Here is a 15,401-nt window from a genome sequence, read left to right as displayed (position 1 = left end):
CCCGCGCCGCGCCCCGCCCCGCCCGCGCTCAGGTCTCCTCAGTCGCCCGTTAGTCCCGAGTGTTTCCTTAGTGAGCTGCCACTCCTGGTCCGGAGGCAGGGGCGGCCGGCGGCCTCGAGGTGGGCCGCACCGAGGCTCTCCTCAGTCAGAAGTGCTGGGCGAAAGCGCGGGGCCGACGAAGGGCTGCGAGTGAAGCGGCGAAGCGGCCGAGTTAGGGCCGGGGTGAGGGAGACTGTAGCTCCTCACAGACACCTGGGAATAGTGTCAGGCGAGGCGCGGGGACGCCCTAGAGGGGCGTCCGCCGAAGCTAGCGGGGAGTCGGGCGGGGGTTTAGCAGCAGGACGAGTGGAAGGCGCTGACGGCGAGACTGGAGCGCCCCCCTCCCGCAGGGAAAGCCTAGCGCTCCTCCACCATCCCTCCCCCGCGCGCCGGGCTCGCTTCTAGGCGGGCTGCGGCGGGAGCGCCAGGCGGTGCTGGGGCCAGATAAGGGGAGCGACGGGGTCGCCGCCCCCGGGCCGGGCGGGCGGGCGGGGGCTGGGGGCGGGCCACGGGGAGGGCGGGGCGGGGCGGGGAGCGCGCGGGCGGGCGGGCGGGCGGCCGGGGGCGGGGGCGCGCAGAGGCGAGGAGGGCAGGCGGCGGGCTGGCGGCGGGGCGGCCAAGCTAGCTGTCCGCTTTGCGCCGCGGGCCCACGCCGCAGTGTGTTTTGTGGACGGCGCCTTCCCAGACAGCCCAGAGGAGCCCAGCTTGACACCCCGCAGCCTCGGACGCGATGTTCCGCCGGACCTTGAATCGTTTGGTGAGTCTACTTGCCGCGGCTCCAGGCGGACCGGGGTAGCCGGCTCTCTGGCCCCTTCGCTCCTTCCTAGTCGATGTGTGAGGGACAAGTGGGACGCGCCACCCTCCCCCTCCTTTCCATTTTAACGGAAGCATGCTTCTTCGGGTGGCCTGGGTGGGGAGGCAGGTGGGGCTCTCTGGTGTCCCACCCCTGCCTCCAGGACCTTTCAGCCTAGGCTTCTCTGGGCTCTGAGGAACTCTGCCTCTAGACTAGGGATCGCCTTGTAGCGGCAGACACGGGGAACTCGGGGTGTGTGTGTTGGGGGGGGGGCTCCCCGGGGATCCCTCAGTTTCCCAATTAGTGGAAGATGGCGTTTGATTATCAGGGAAGAAGCTTTCTTTTGTTTCCTCTGCCACGAGCACATGGAGGTAAACCTAGATCTGTCACTGTGGCCCAAAAGAAGAGCTAGGGGGCCAAGAGAGCCCGAGGCTAAAGCAGGACTCAGCCTCGTCCCAGCTTCGGCCCGGCGGGTGGCTGCTGACCAGAGGCCGGGCAAACTTTGAAGACTCAGCCTCCAAGCTACCTTGAGGGCAAGATAAAAAGCGAGGGCCGCTGGCAGGGTGGGTTGGGACCAGCAGCGACGGCGAGGAGGCTGCACCAGCGTTGCAGAGCCTGAATCTGAAGCCTCGCAGAGGACCTTCTGCGCTAACCTGCAGTCGAGCTCCTCTGACCACCTTTCCCCATCCCTAGCCCCCCAGAAAAGGGAAGTGTATTTCTGCGGGGAGTTAGGCATGGGAAGGAGGAGCGATTTCTGGCTGCTACTGACTTTTTGGATTAACCTGTTTACTCAGAGGGTACGTTAAGAACGGAGCAAAGTAGAGCCGTTTACTTACTCGCTGCTGTTTGTAGCAACTTCCTTAATTTCCAGAAGTGGTGGCGGGAATAGGATTTTATTTCTGCCAGGGATATGAAAGAAAGCGTTCATCCTTAAATTTTATTTTATTTTTCTTTTTCATTTAAGGAGAATAATGCTGAGTACGTCCCCCTTCACTCTTGGCATAGATTAAGAACTTGACAATTTGGTACCTTTTGTGCATTCATTTCTAATTAAGTCATTGCTGATATATTTTTCATAGGTCAGATGAATTTGCCCTTATTTTTTCTACATTTGAAACTTTCACAAATGTCTCCTGCTTAATAATCACGCTTAATACGTCCCCTTTTAGGATATCGTCAGCATAACAGTACTCTGTTAAGGTTTTGCTAAATGTTTATTTCACTCAGAAACACGCAAATGAAGGTGGAGATGATTAGTACCTGTGGCATTGAGCATATCGAGGCTCTTGAGAGCCATGGGAAATGGAGTATGCTGGATGCTTTGCTGAAGCAAGTGACTAAAATTTGTTCTCACATTTAGCCTGAGACTGTAAAAGAGCATTGTACCTCCTATTCTGTTTCACATAGGTTCTTGTGATTTTGAAGTGTTGTTTTGGGGTGATAAAAAGGGAAAGGTGACAAGAAAGCTAATTGTAATGCATGGGAAAAAGGGTAATCTTTTCACATGGCACTCAAATGTTAACAAAACAACTGGTCTCCAAGTCATGTTAAATTCATTAGTACAAAATTGAGATACTGACATCTTCATCCCCATTTTTTTAAGGTTTGGACATTTGAAATTAAACAAGCAGTGTTGATCCAAAAGCAGTTTTCTTTTGCTGAGAGTGATCTGCATTGTATCTGTAAAAATTAAGCATTGCTGGCCCACAGAGCTAGGGCATGCAGTGGAATTTGCAGCAGTTGTTGAGGTGCCAGCTTGCCAGTACTTTGCATTTCTCCCAAGATTTCTGCAGAGACTCACTTTTGCTAATGCTAAAGGGAGCTTTGACCTCATTGTTTCAACCAAGATGTCCAGCTGCTCACATTTTACTGCACAACCCTGACTATGGTAAGTCCTAAGAATTTGTTCCAGTGTCATAAGCTGGAAGGTTCTTAGGAGTTCTGTCTGAGCCCTAGGCCTAGAGCAAGGAATTAAACTGCAAATCATTGCACTGAATATACCTTCAGACATTTTCAAATTCTCACTGCTAAAAATGGCTTTAAATTTGGGGGGTGGGGAGGGAAAATTTTAAATTTTAAATCCCTTAGATTAGTAAATCATTCGATATTGTCATCTACATAGAGCACGTTCTTTTAGTAGTATACATATTTAAATCACCAGATCAGTAAATTAAAGATTTAATTGGAACTTACACAGCCCAGTAGATGTAGTCCAAGTTCTTTGTTACCCTTACACTTGTTTTAATGTTTAGAGGTAGGGCTATGAATTCTTTCAAAATCGGTTATGCTTTTTTGACAGTCATATGCATCTGAAATTGACTTTGAATGTTACATCAATTTTAGTCGTGTTGGTTATAGTTGTTGGTCATTGAACAGTAGAGGACTGTGTTAAAATAGGCTTTCTTGGCTGGGGATTTAGCTCAGTGGTAGAGCGCTTGCCTAGCAAGCACAAGGCCCTGGGTTCGGTCCTCAGCTCTGGAAAAAAAAAATCTCCAGTTTTGCTGGGTGGTGGTGGCGCATGCCTTTAATCCCAGCACTTGAGAGGCAGAGGCAGGCGGATCTCTGTGAGTTCGAGGCCAGCCTGGTCTCCAAAGCGAGTTCCAGGAAAGGCGCAAAGCTACACAGAGAAACCCTGTCTCGAAAAACAAACTAAAACAAAACAAAACAAAAAAGGCTTTCTTTGTATCTTAAACCTGTGATGGGATGTAAGACACACTTAGGAATCACATCATCTTCCTATAGCTCACTTGTGTTTGTCAAGTCATTTTTAAATGTCATTTCTTTCCCCAGATCCTCTCTTTTTGAGCTAAAAGAAATAGTGATTAATTGTACTTTTTTTTTTTTTTTGGATTTTTCGAGACAGGGTTTCTCTGTGTAACATTCCTGGCTGACCTGGAACTTGCTTGGTAGACCAGGCTGGCCTTGAACTCACAGAGATATCACCTGCCTCTGCCTCTCAAGTGCTGGGATTAAAGGCATGTGCCACCACTGCCTGGCTCAATTAATTGTACTTTTAAAAGATATGGCCATGGCATGACATCTTTGCCACTGATAATTGCCCTTTCTGATAAATTGCAACTCCTAAAAAATTTTTTGAGACAGGGTCTCATGTAGTGCTGCAGATGGCCCTAAACTCAGCGATCTTGAATTCCTGATCCTTGCTTCCACTTTCCAAGTCCTGGGATTGCAGGTGTTTTCTACAACTGCCAGTATCAGTTTCCTTTTAATAGCCTTTTGTGGGTTTTTGCTTGTTTGTTTGTTGTTTTGAGACAGGATCTTTTATCTATCTCCAACTATCCTGGAACTCACTGTGTAGACTAAGCTAGTCTTGAATTCACAGAGATCCACCAGCCTCAGCCTCTGGAGTGTTGTGATCAAAAGCATATGCCACAACATCTAGTTTCTTACTTCTCCATCTACTGCCTTAGACTTCTTAGTGCTGGGATTACAGACTTGCACCATTATGCCCAGGTTTTGACAGTTGGAGGTGGAAGGAGATTAGTGGATTCAGTGTACAGCATTTTGGGAGTTAGACCTGTGGGGACGTCTTAAGAGCACTACTCGTTCCTAGTCAACATCTCTGTAAAAGCAACAAGTATGTAATCATAGATTTGCCTCTTCAATTAATTTGCTTCAAAGACATATTTAATTGGAAGTCCTGATAGTTGAAATGTAAGATGCAAAGGTCATGGACTTTGATGTCATCCTGTCTTTTTTTTTATTATTTATTTATTTGTTTTGGTTTTTCGAGACAGGGGTTCTCTGTGTAGCTTTGCGCCTTCCCTGGAACTCACTCTGTAGCCCAGGCTGGCCTCAAACTCACAGAGATCCACCAGCCTCTGCCTCCCGAGTGCTGGGATTAAAGGCATGTGCCACCACCGCCCAGTGACTTTACCTTTTTTTTTTTGATTTATTTATCATGTACACAGAAGAGGGTGCCAGATCTCATTACAGATGGCTGTGAGCCACCATATGGGTGCTGGGAATTGAACTCAGGTCCCCTGGAAGAGCAGTCGTTGCTCTTCACCTCTGAGCCATCTCTCCAGCCCGACTTTTCCTATTCTTAATTGCCTTTTCTTTGTGAGGGGCTGAATTCAGGACCTTGTGCTTGCCAGACAAGGGCTTAAACACCTAGCTACATTTCTCTCCAGCCACTGTTTTTATTTTTTTATTTTTTATTTATTCTTATTTTTTTATTTTTTTATGCTGAATGCTGTTTATTGAAGGAGGGAAGAGGTCTTAAAAACAGGCTTACAGCACAATGGGAGAACCCCGGAGGGCAGAAGTTCCACACAGATGTTTTACAATCTTGCATCTAAACTGTTAATGCCCATTATGCAGGATACACAGACAAGGAACTTCCCTTAAGCATTCAGGAGGGTGGAACCCAGCAGGGAATTAGCATAGGGAGGATATCAAGATCAAGGTCAGCAAGCAAGGCAACAATTACCCAAAACAGGGGCCAGGGCCCTACAGGTCCCCCTTTTACCAAAAAATGAGCTTCTGATTTAGGTTGCCTGGGACGTCAGCAGGTCACCTTACCCGTCATGGAGACGCCTGCCCAGGCCACACAGGCGCTCTGTCTTAGGTTGGTGACCGCCCCCCAGGCATTTCCCGTCTCTGGATACTCATTATCATACAGGCTCAATCATGTGTGGGCTGCAGAGCCAACTGCTGCCAAAGATTTCAAAGTGGCACTGGGCTTGCAATCTGTGTGTTCAACACAGAAAAGACCAACAGAGGTCCTGTCCCACCCATAGCCAGTAGGCTAAAGGCAACTGAGCCATTCCCTTCCTTAACGAACCTTACTGCAAATTGGAGTCCTTGTAAGATGGTATCCCAAAAGCAAATGGAACTTGAGTTTATAAATTTATAATTTTCAAAGCCAATTGAAATGTATATAACTATTGAATTAAATTTATCATGCCCAATAGAATGAAAGATTAACTAACTGTGGTAGCTACTTTTGCTGCCAGGGTCTCCACTGTGCTAGCTATAGTAAGCAATTAAGAAATGGTAATCCCAGAAACTGTAGCAGCGGTGTCCACCACTGCTATAACAGCAACAATGGCAGCAGCAATATCAAATTCTCTTCTGGAGCGTGTGGACATCCACTGGCATGGATACAACTCCAGGAACACGAACCACCAAGGCCCATTTTTCTTGATCCCAGTACGACTTAGGCTGGCAGCTCTTCTGGAGAATCCAAAAGCATAGCTACAGTTCCTAGGCTTATGTTAATGCTTGCCAAAGCTGGCCATATTGGGCTCTCAATTCCCATTGGCATCAGAAGGAGAGAGTTTTTCATTAAGGCCCAATAGGTTTCTGTCATGTTGGGTTTCAGCCGCAGCCACAGGGCGCACACAGCACTCAGGAATCCAAAGAGGAACCTCATTGTCCTGACATCCTGTCTTTTAATAAAATTTGTAGTGGTTATAGGAATTTTATAGTTTTGTATAAAGTTTTGTAATCCATAGACTTAAAAGGCTTATTGACAGTCCGTCACAAATTTCTCTCTTTTAATTTATTAAATTATTTCTTGCTAAAAGTTCAAATAAAATGTCTTGATAAAGTAAATTAGGTGATTTTGTTGAGTGGGTGCTGTCAATTTAATTTGTTGAAGGGATATTAGACAGTACAGGTCATTGATAATAAAAGCTTAGTAGTAGTGTGGAATAGTAGTGTGGAAAACTAGAGTAAATAAGTATCACTGATTTTAGAATTACTTAAATTGTATTGGTTCTATAAAGAAAATGCCAAAGAGACTGGGGAAAATTAGGCTACATCAAGAAGAATGAAAATTTTAAATAAGGCTAAAAATGCAGAATAAAAATTAATGAAATAGGTAGCTGATTTATTACTTTGAATCCAGGGTAAGGCTACTTTAATAAAACAAAATGTATAAAGGCAGTTAACAAAATAATTCAAGCCGGGCAGTGGTGGCGCATGCCTTTAATCTCAGCACTCGGGAGACAGAGGCATGCGGATCTTTGTGAGTTCAAAGCCAGCCTGGGCTACAGAGTGAGTTCCAGGAAAGTTGCAAAGCTACACAAAGAGACCCTGTCTCGAAAAAACCAAAAAAAAAAAAAAAAGAAAGAAAGAAAGAAAATAATTCAAGTAACTACTTTTTGTTCCAGAAGCAAGAAAGTTTTTGGCTTCCTTGTGAAATAAGAGTAATTACAATTTTTTTTTCTGTTTCATTTCCCTAATAAACTTATATATTGCTGAATGTCAAATATACTCATTTTATTTTGCTGTGTTTTGAAACATGTCTGCATGTATGTATTGTAATATTTTTGCATTTATGTAAATATTAACATAGATCTATACATTTTGACATCTACCAGATAGTTCTGACAGTTAAACTTACACTTACCTAAAAGCAACCTTTTTACCATATTGCATTCATTATAATTACCTATTAATTTGTATGCTTTCTACACTAGCCTTTCTCAAGTGGGAAAGAAGCCCCAATCTCTAGGGCATATAGTGTATGTAATAAATTAAATTTTCCTAGATAGTAGGAGGACAAACCACAATAGAGAAAGGGTGTTCCAAACTGTCAGCAATCGGGGGTGGCTTTTAACACTATACTTGGTACTTAGTAGATGTTTAATGAATAACTGTTGAGAAAATAGCTTTTCAGTGTTTCACATAGATAATAATCTTTACTTGGGAGCAGTGATTTATAGTGAGCCCTGTTCTTGTTCAGAGTGAAATGATGTTAAAAATGAGGAGTTCTAGTTCATGGGCATGAGGGTTAGTAGACCACACATCGATTAGTTGTTTTCTAGGAATTACAGTATATACATCAAATGCTGAAGCTATACTGACTATAATATATTATTTTGTAGGTGATTTAGTCAATTTATGGTATAGGGGGCATTGTTTCATTTAACAAATACTAAGCAGCTACTACTTATTGGGCCTTATGGTAGGTCCTGGGGAATATATCATGAGCAATGCAGACAAGATGCCTCTACTGAGATGCTTTATTATATTCATAACTATAGCTAAAGAAGGCAAGACGACTACAATTGTATAATTTGTGGTGTCCCACAAAATTTGATCTTTATGAATTAGTTAATGTCATATACTTACTATTTATTTGTCTTAATACCAAAAATAGATTGTATAATTTATTATTTTCTAGTGGCTTTGATGCCAGATAAAAATTTGATTATAACTGGTGCCTTTGATATGCTTGGTAAATTGTTCTTTTGAAAATAGTTGTTAGACTGACCCTTTTGCAAAGTGAGAAACCTATTTAGTAGTGATCCACTGCAACTTGGGGGAAGAAAAGATAAATCAGTAAGTCTCATTTCTCCCTTTCACTCCCCTCTCCTTTCTTTGAAAGAGTCTTGCCGGGTAACCTTGATTAACCTATTCACTTTGTACTTCTAGGCTAGTCTGAAACTTCTGAAATCTTCCTTCCTGGGCCTCCCCCAAGTGCTGAGATTACAGGCATGTGTTACCATGTCTGGCTTGAAATATATCTTTACAACAGGTAGAAACAGATTTTTCTTCCCAAGTATTTCTTCATTGATTAAACAATCCAAAACTGAGAGTGTCTCCTGAATGCCTTCAGTAAGAGTTTCTTTGTTGATTTTGTTTGTATTGTTGCTAATATTGCAACCTTCATTTTAAAATTTATTTTTATTTTTCCGTGTATGAATGTTTTGTCTCTGTATGAATATTGAGCCTGGGTCCTCTGGAAAAGCAGGCAGAGTGGTCTTTTTGGGGGGCGGGGGTTAGAAACTTATTTTAATTTTTACGGTGGTAAAACAATCATGTGTAAATCTTCTATCTGCTATCTCAGAGCTTCCATACAGCTGCTTGCAGCAAAGATACCTGTTGGGCACATTTCCAGATGAGGTAGTGCTCTTTTTTTTCCCCTCGTTTTTCGAGACAGGGTTTCTCTGTGTAACTTTGCGCTTTTCCTGGATCTTGCTCTGTAGACCAGGCTGGCCTTGAACTCAGAAAGATCCGCCTGCCTCTGCCTCCTGAGCGCTGGGATTAAAGGCTTGCGCCACCACTGCCCAGTGAGGTAGTGCTCTTAACGCTTAGCCTCTGGTTTTTTCTTTTCTTCTTTCTTTCTATCTTTTTTTTTTTTTTTTTTTTGAGAAAAGGTCTCACCATGTAGCCCCAAGTGGCCTGGAACTTACTATGTAGAACAGGCTGGCTTCTAAATCATAGAGATCCACCTGCTTCCTGAGTGCTAACATTAAAGGTGTATGTAAGACCAACTATTTCCATTATTTTTTAATTTTATGGGTATGGGTGTTTTGTGTGCATGTATGTTTGTGTGCCTAGTGCTTGTAGAAGCCAGAAGGGGTGTTGGACCACCCTGTGGGCAGTATGACCAGTGGCCCCTGGAAGAAAATCTTTGCCTTCATGATGTTCAAAGAATTAACTTGTTTTGCAAATTCAGCTGCTGTTTTGTTGAGTGGAAGAAGTCAAGGCTGATTGCTTATCAACCATGCTTGATCAGTTCTTTCAAAGAGGGCAGACAGACATATAGGATGGAAAATAAAAATACTTTGTTTTCTTCTTGATGTTGTTGAGTTTCCTGTATATCTGTAATGCTTTAAAAAGATAACTTCTGAGATGTCAGAAATCCCTGAGATGGGATGCTTTTTCCGGTTGGATGGAAGAAGGTTCTGACTTTCCAGGCGAATTAGATGTGCTTTACAAGTTATTTCTATTCACTCACGGTTTATTTTTTGACCTGGTATAAGTGAAGATCAGCAATGATCATAAAGCAAATATATTAGTACAGCTGCAGTGTATGTTAATACTACTGCAGAGTAATGATGAATGAGTGTTCAGCACTGCAGATATGGGCACAGGATGCCCTATCCACATTGGCAGGCAGCCCCTCAATTACTGCAGTGTTTGGATGGATTGCCAGTTTGGTTGACTTCTTGATTATAAAAGATGCAGTTTTTAGATGGTGTTGGATTAACAATATCTGGTTTAGGAAGTTGATTTGTATTTGTAATGTACAGACATTGCGCCCAAAATATTTAATATAATGTGAGAGGGTGAAGAAGTTTACCTGGTTCAAGGAGGTATTATTTGCTTCTTAGGCTCCTCTAGTCCACATTATCTTGAAGTGTTAATGTGACAGTACTTGCCTAGTCTAGTCTTCTTCACCAATATATTCTTGGAAAAATCAAAACTGTTTTTGACAATGATTTTACACTAGACACAGGTAAACCAAAGATGCTCAGTAAGTACTTGTAATTGTTTTGAACTGAATTAACAAACACAAACTGAGTAATTATCAGTTGAAAAAGCAGACACTAAGAAGCCTCTATGGTTCTTTTTTTGTTTGTTTTTTTTTTTTTTTTTTTTTTTTTTGGTTTTTGGAGACAGTGTTTCTCTGTGTAGCTTTGCGCCTTTCCTGGGACTCACTTGGTAGCCTAGGCTGGCCTCGAACTCATAGAGATCCGCCTGCCTCTGCCTCCCGAGTGCTGGGATTAAAGGCGTGCGCCACCACCGCCCAGCAGCCTCTATGTTTTAGACTAAGCTAAAAAAAAAAAAAAAAAGCATATAGCAGAAGAAAATAAATAATATCCTTTTCACTCAATAGTGTGTTATGCTATTAATTTGAATGAGCAAACAAATAATAATTATGTGTCCCATTAAGTGGCCAGAAAAAGTTTGCCCTTTACTGAACCTTTTTCTCTATTCATCAGAAAGAGAACCTCTAAACCATTCCCTTTTCTTGGCATTTCGTAAAACTAATTAATATACAGTTTTCAGCTTTTAAAATTATAAGTACATTTGTATGCTTTTTGTTAAGTACAGTTGATAACACATTTTTTAATGCCACTAACACATCAGATCTACTTTGAAAACCAAAGATGCAAACTCTAGAAGAGCTTTGTATTACTTTTTTAAATTTGTTTTTGAGATAGGGTTGTCTCTATAGCTCAGAGTGACCTGGTCTCATTATTTAGCCCATGCTGACCTCGAATGCTGAATCCTCCTGTTTTAGCTTCCCAAGTGATGGAGTTGTGGGTATGTGCCACCATGCCCATTTGCTTTATGTCATTTTACTCACTGTGGTAAGTGTACTTTATCTGCATTCAGAATAACCCTTACTTAGTATTTAGTACTAAGAATGTAAGGTAGTACAAAGGCAGAACAAGCCAGGCATGGTGGTGCATGCCTACAAACCCAGTGATAGGAGGATAATGAGCTCAAAGCCCAACTTCAGCTGTACATTGAGTTCTAGGGTAGCCTGTCTCACATATCCAAATATAAGAGCATATGGCAGAGGAATTGCAGATCATGAAGGATTTGCAGTTGTGTTGTGAAATAAATCTCAACCCTGTTTGAAGGCTGCTATGAAATATTGATATTGAAAGAAAATTACTTCCAAGGACAGTAAACTAATCAGCATTGGAGTCAAGTCCGTATCTGATACTAATAGAAATCATACCTTTTCAGTGCTACCACAACCATGCTTCCCAATAATGAGTTTTCATATTGTTGACAGTATTCCCTCTTTGTCACTTGCAGCAGAAGAGCAACCTACCCGTAGTAAATTGATGCACCCAGTGGGGGAGCCAGGAAGTATTGATGTTTCTGCCAATTTAGCGTCAACACTTGCTGGTTTCCTCTCTGGAGTATCACCAAGTTCGTGGATTTCTATTTGGACTTTCATAACTACCCAGATCTCTCCTTGTTCCATATATTTGTTCATGTTCCCAATATTCATTTGCACCTTTCTCATATCTCATTCTATATATACTTTAGTTCATAGGCAGTAAATATAAAGATCCTTTTAGGCAATATAATTCCATATAGCAAGCACACTGATGAGTATTTTTATTGTAATACCTCCCATATATATAAATATATATATATATGGAGAGAAATTATTGAAATTATTGAATTATTGGGCTAATAAATTTATGACAATTCTTATAAATATTATTTTATTTCAGGATGAGTTTTGAGTTGAATAATCAGGGAAATCTCCAGAAATATATTTCTGGTTAGTCTTAAGTTTCAGACTATTTACTGTTGTAAAGGAAAAGTAACAATTCTGCAGCAATCTAGTAGATCACTAGGGAGCAGAAACCAGTAGGGAACTGTCACAAATAAATAACAGCTGGGTGGAGAAGATTATGTAAGCTATACCTATTGTGAGAGCAGCAGGGATGTCCTTTAAGCTTCACAATTAATCTACTTTGTGGCGATGTGGATTAAGGTGTCTGTACACAACTTAATTTACTTCAGTTTCTTTTTCTTTTCCTTTTATTTTAAAGAAAGCATAGGCTAGGAAGATGGCTCAGTGTGTAAAAGCACTTGATTAATGACCTGAATTCAGATTCCCAGAACCCACATAAAAGCTAGATGCAGTAGTTCAAGTGTCTGTAATCTCAGTACAACCCTGCTGGGAGATTGGAGGCAGAAACTGGAGATTCTACAGAAGCCCACTTACCAAAGCAGAAGGAGCCCCTGTATCAAACAAGGTGGGGTAGTTTGAAAAGAAAATGGTCCCCAAAGGGAGTGGCCACTATTAGGAGGTATGGCCTTGTTGGAGTAGGTGTAGTCTTGATGGAGGAAGTGTGTCATTGTAGAGGCAGGGTTGGAGGTCTCCTGTATGCTCAAGATACTTCCCAGTGTGAAAGGCTACTTCCTGTTGCCTTCTGATCAAGGCATGCTGCCATGCTCCCTACCATGATGATAATGACTGAACCTCTGAAACTGTAAGCCAGCCCCAATTAAATGTTTTTCTTTGTAAGAGTTGCTGTGATCATGGTGTCTCTTCACAGCAATAGAAACCCTAACTAAGAAGTTCGTACCAGGGACTGGGGTATTGCTGTGAAAGGCCTGACCATGCAGTTTTTTGGAGGAATTTGGACTTTGAGAGTTTGGGTTATGAAAGCAGTGGAATGTTTTCAGTGCTGCATAATAGGCTATACTAGTAGGAGCATGGAAGACAATGGTGCTAAGAATGATTTGAACTGTCCAGATGCTGGCTCAAGAGGTTTCAGAGGAGACAAATTTTAGTATGTAGAGACCAGTCTTGGGATATTTTGGTGTAGAAGGCGCCTACTTTTGCCCTTGTCTGAAAAGTTTGCTTGAGGCTAAAGTGATGTTTTGGATTAATTCCCTTAGCAAAGGAAATTTTAAAACAGCATAGTATAGACTCTGTCATGTGGTTATTAGTGTTCACTCTGGTGAAGATTTATAATGAAAAAGGGCAAGCTGAGGAAATAAAATACAAAATGTACAGATTGAGGAAAAGGGCACCAGGAAGTAGAATAGAGCTAAATCCTGTGTTCAGGGAGACAGATTAGGGAATGGTGACCTCAGGGCAAGATCCACCCGGCTAAGTTTCCAACTTGTGAAAAGGAACTAAAGAAAAGTTTAGAGCGGAGTGTGATTGTACAAGCCTTTAATCCCAGCACTGGGAAGTCAGAGGCTTGCAGATCTCAGAGTTTGAGGCCAGCCTGGTCTATAGAGCAAGTTTCAGAACAGGCAAGCTTAGGTAGTGAAAAACAGAAAGCTGCTGAAGATGTAATTGAATGAGGGGGCCATTTTCTACCCCTAGCAAGCAGCAGAACTTGGCAGCTTCAGTCATATGGTTCTGGCTTTAAAGTTAAGGATAGAAGAAATGGGTTATGGAATTTGCCTCCTCACCTAAAGAAAGCTGCTGAGGCCAGGCATATGTTAGGGTGTCCCTGAATGGTGGCCTAGTAGAGCTGTGAATTTGAAGCCTGGATTGCCTTGGAGACTCCAAGATGTTGGAGATGCCAGAGCTATGTGATACCTGCCAAAGAGAGCTGCTAACAGGGAGTGGAACCAGCCCAAGAGAAATGTGTGTTTCAGTCAACAGAGCTGAAAGGAATTGGAGATCTGAAGAGCATTTTGACATCAGACATGAAGATGCAGAATTTGGAGTTTGCTAGCTGTTTTTCGGCCTTGCTTTGGTCCAGTATTTTTTTACTATCCTCCCTTCTCTACATTTTGGGATGGTACTGTATATCTTGTGTCATGTATGTTGAAAGTATGTAATCTGTTTTTTGATTGTGATTTTATAGGGGATTATAGTTAAGAGATTGCATGAATCTCAGCAGAGACTTTAACTTTGTACTTTTAAACATTCTTGAGACCGAGACTGTGATAGGCTATGGGGACTTTTGAAGTTGAACTAAATGCATTGTTGCATTATGATATGGCTACAAGCCTTTGGGGACAGGGAGTGTAATATGTTGGTTTGAAAGAAAATGGCCCCCAGAGGGAGTGGCACTATTTGGAGTTGTTGGAGTAGGTGTGGTCTTGTTGGAGGAGGTATGTCATTGTGGAGGTGGGCTTTGAGGTCTCACATATGCTCAAGATACTTCCCAGTGTGACAGTTGCCTTCTGATCAAATTGTGTCCAGTACATGTCTGCCTGCATGCTGCCATGCTCCCTGCCATAATGATAATGGATTGAACCTCTGAAACTGTAACTGAGCCACTCCAATTAGATGTTTTCCTTTATAAGAGTTGCCATGGTTATGGTGTCTCTTCACAGCAATAGAAACCCTAAGACACAAGGTGAAGGCTGACATTTGTCCACATGCCCAGATGTACACACACACACACACACACACACACACACACACACACACACACGATTGATTGATTGATTGAGTCAGGTCTGCATGTAGCCCAGGCTGGTCTCAAACTCCTGATTCCCCTGCCTCCACCTTCTCAATGTTGGATCACAGACATAGCATCATCATGCCTGCCTTTGCCCTCTTGAATAGCATATGAAGTAGACATTTGGAAAGAGGCCCTGACTTTTGTTTTAGATGAAGAATACTAATCCTATTTCTCATATTTATACCCACATTACCTAATTAACCTCCCCAAAGTCTCATCATACTATCACAATGAGGGCTAGGACTTCAGAATATAAATTTGGGAGGGAAGGGACACCAGCATCTAGTCTATAACATAGCAGGAAGAGTACAGCCTTGCTTTTCGGTGCTTTGTTTTCTTTTTCTTTTTTTTTTAGCAGGAAGAGTACAGCCTTGCCTTTCTGTGCTTTGTTTTTTTTTTCTTTTTTTTTCAGTGCTTTGTTTTCTATGATAAAATTTAGAGTTTATAAAAGGTGATAGTAAAACTGGTTATCAGGCAGCTTTAGGTCTCTACAATAGCTGTACAACTTTGTCCATAAACTCGTTTCTGAAATCATGACTCCAATGATTTGGGATAGTAAAATGGGTACTGAAATGAAATTAACATTTGAGGTAATAAACCACTATTTCATATAGACTTATGTGATTGGGTACTTGAGTTGTGTGGCTTAAGTAATGGATAGATAACTTCAGAAACTTCATAGGTCCAGGGTACTGATTTATAATCTTGAGTACTTGTGGTCATTTATTTAAAAATTTTTAAAGATTTATTTATTTTTATTTTATGTGCATGGGTGTTTTGCCTATGTATGTGTATACATCTGGTGCCCTTGGAGGGCAAAAGAGGGTGTTGGATTACATGAGTTACAGATGTTTATGGGCCACCATGTGGGTGCTGGAAATTAAACCCAGGTCCTCTGG

General features: G+C 42.2%; 1 protein-coding gene across 2 annotated transcripts in view; it reads left to right on the top strand.

Moving 5' to 3' along the window:
* The first annotated feature begins 632 nt into the window (after nucleotides 1–632).
* Nucleotides 633–15,401, top strand: part of Atp11c (ATPase phospholipid transporting 11C) — a 178,875-nt gene continuing 164,106 nt past the window's right edge. For both annotated transcript variants that reach the window (XM_059250219.1, XM_059250218.1), the window contains exon 1: nucleotides 633–796. In XM_059250219.1, the coding sequence (XP_059106202.1) occupies nucleotides 770–796 (27 nt within the window). In that variant the 5' untranslated portion in view covers nucleotides 633–769. The remainder of the gene's footprint in view (nucleotides 797–15,401) is intronic.

The sequence above is a fragment of the Peromyscus eremicus genome, chromosome X (assembly GCF_949786415.1).
Source record: "Peromyscus eremicus chromosome X, PerEre_H2_v1, whole genome shotgun sequence".
In the NCBI taxonomy this organism is placed as follows: Eukaryota; Metazoa; Chordata; class Mammalia; order Rodentia; family Cricetidae; genus Peromyscus; species Peromyscus eremicus.
This window is presented reverse-complemented; position numbering and strand designations above follow the sequence as displayed.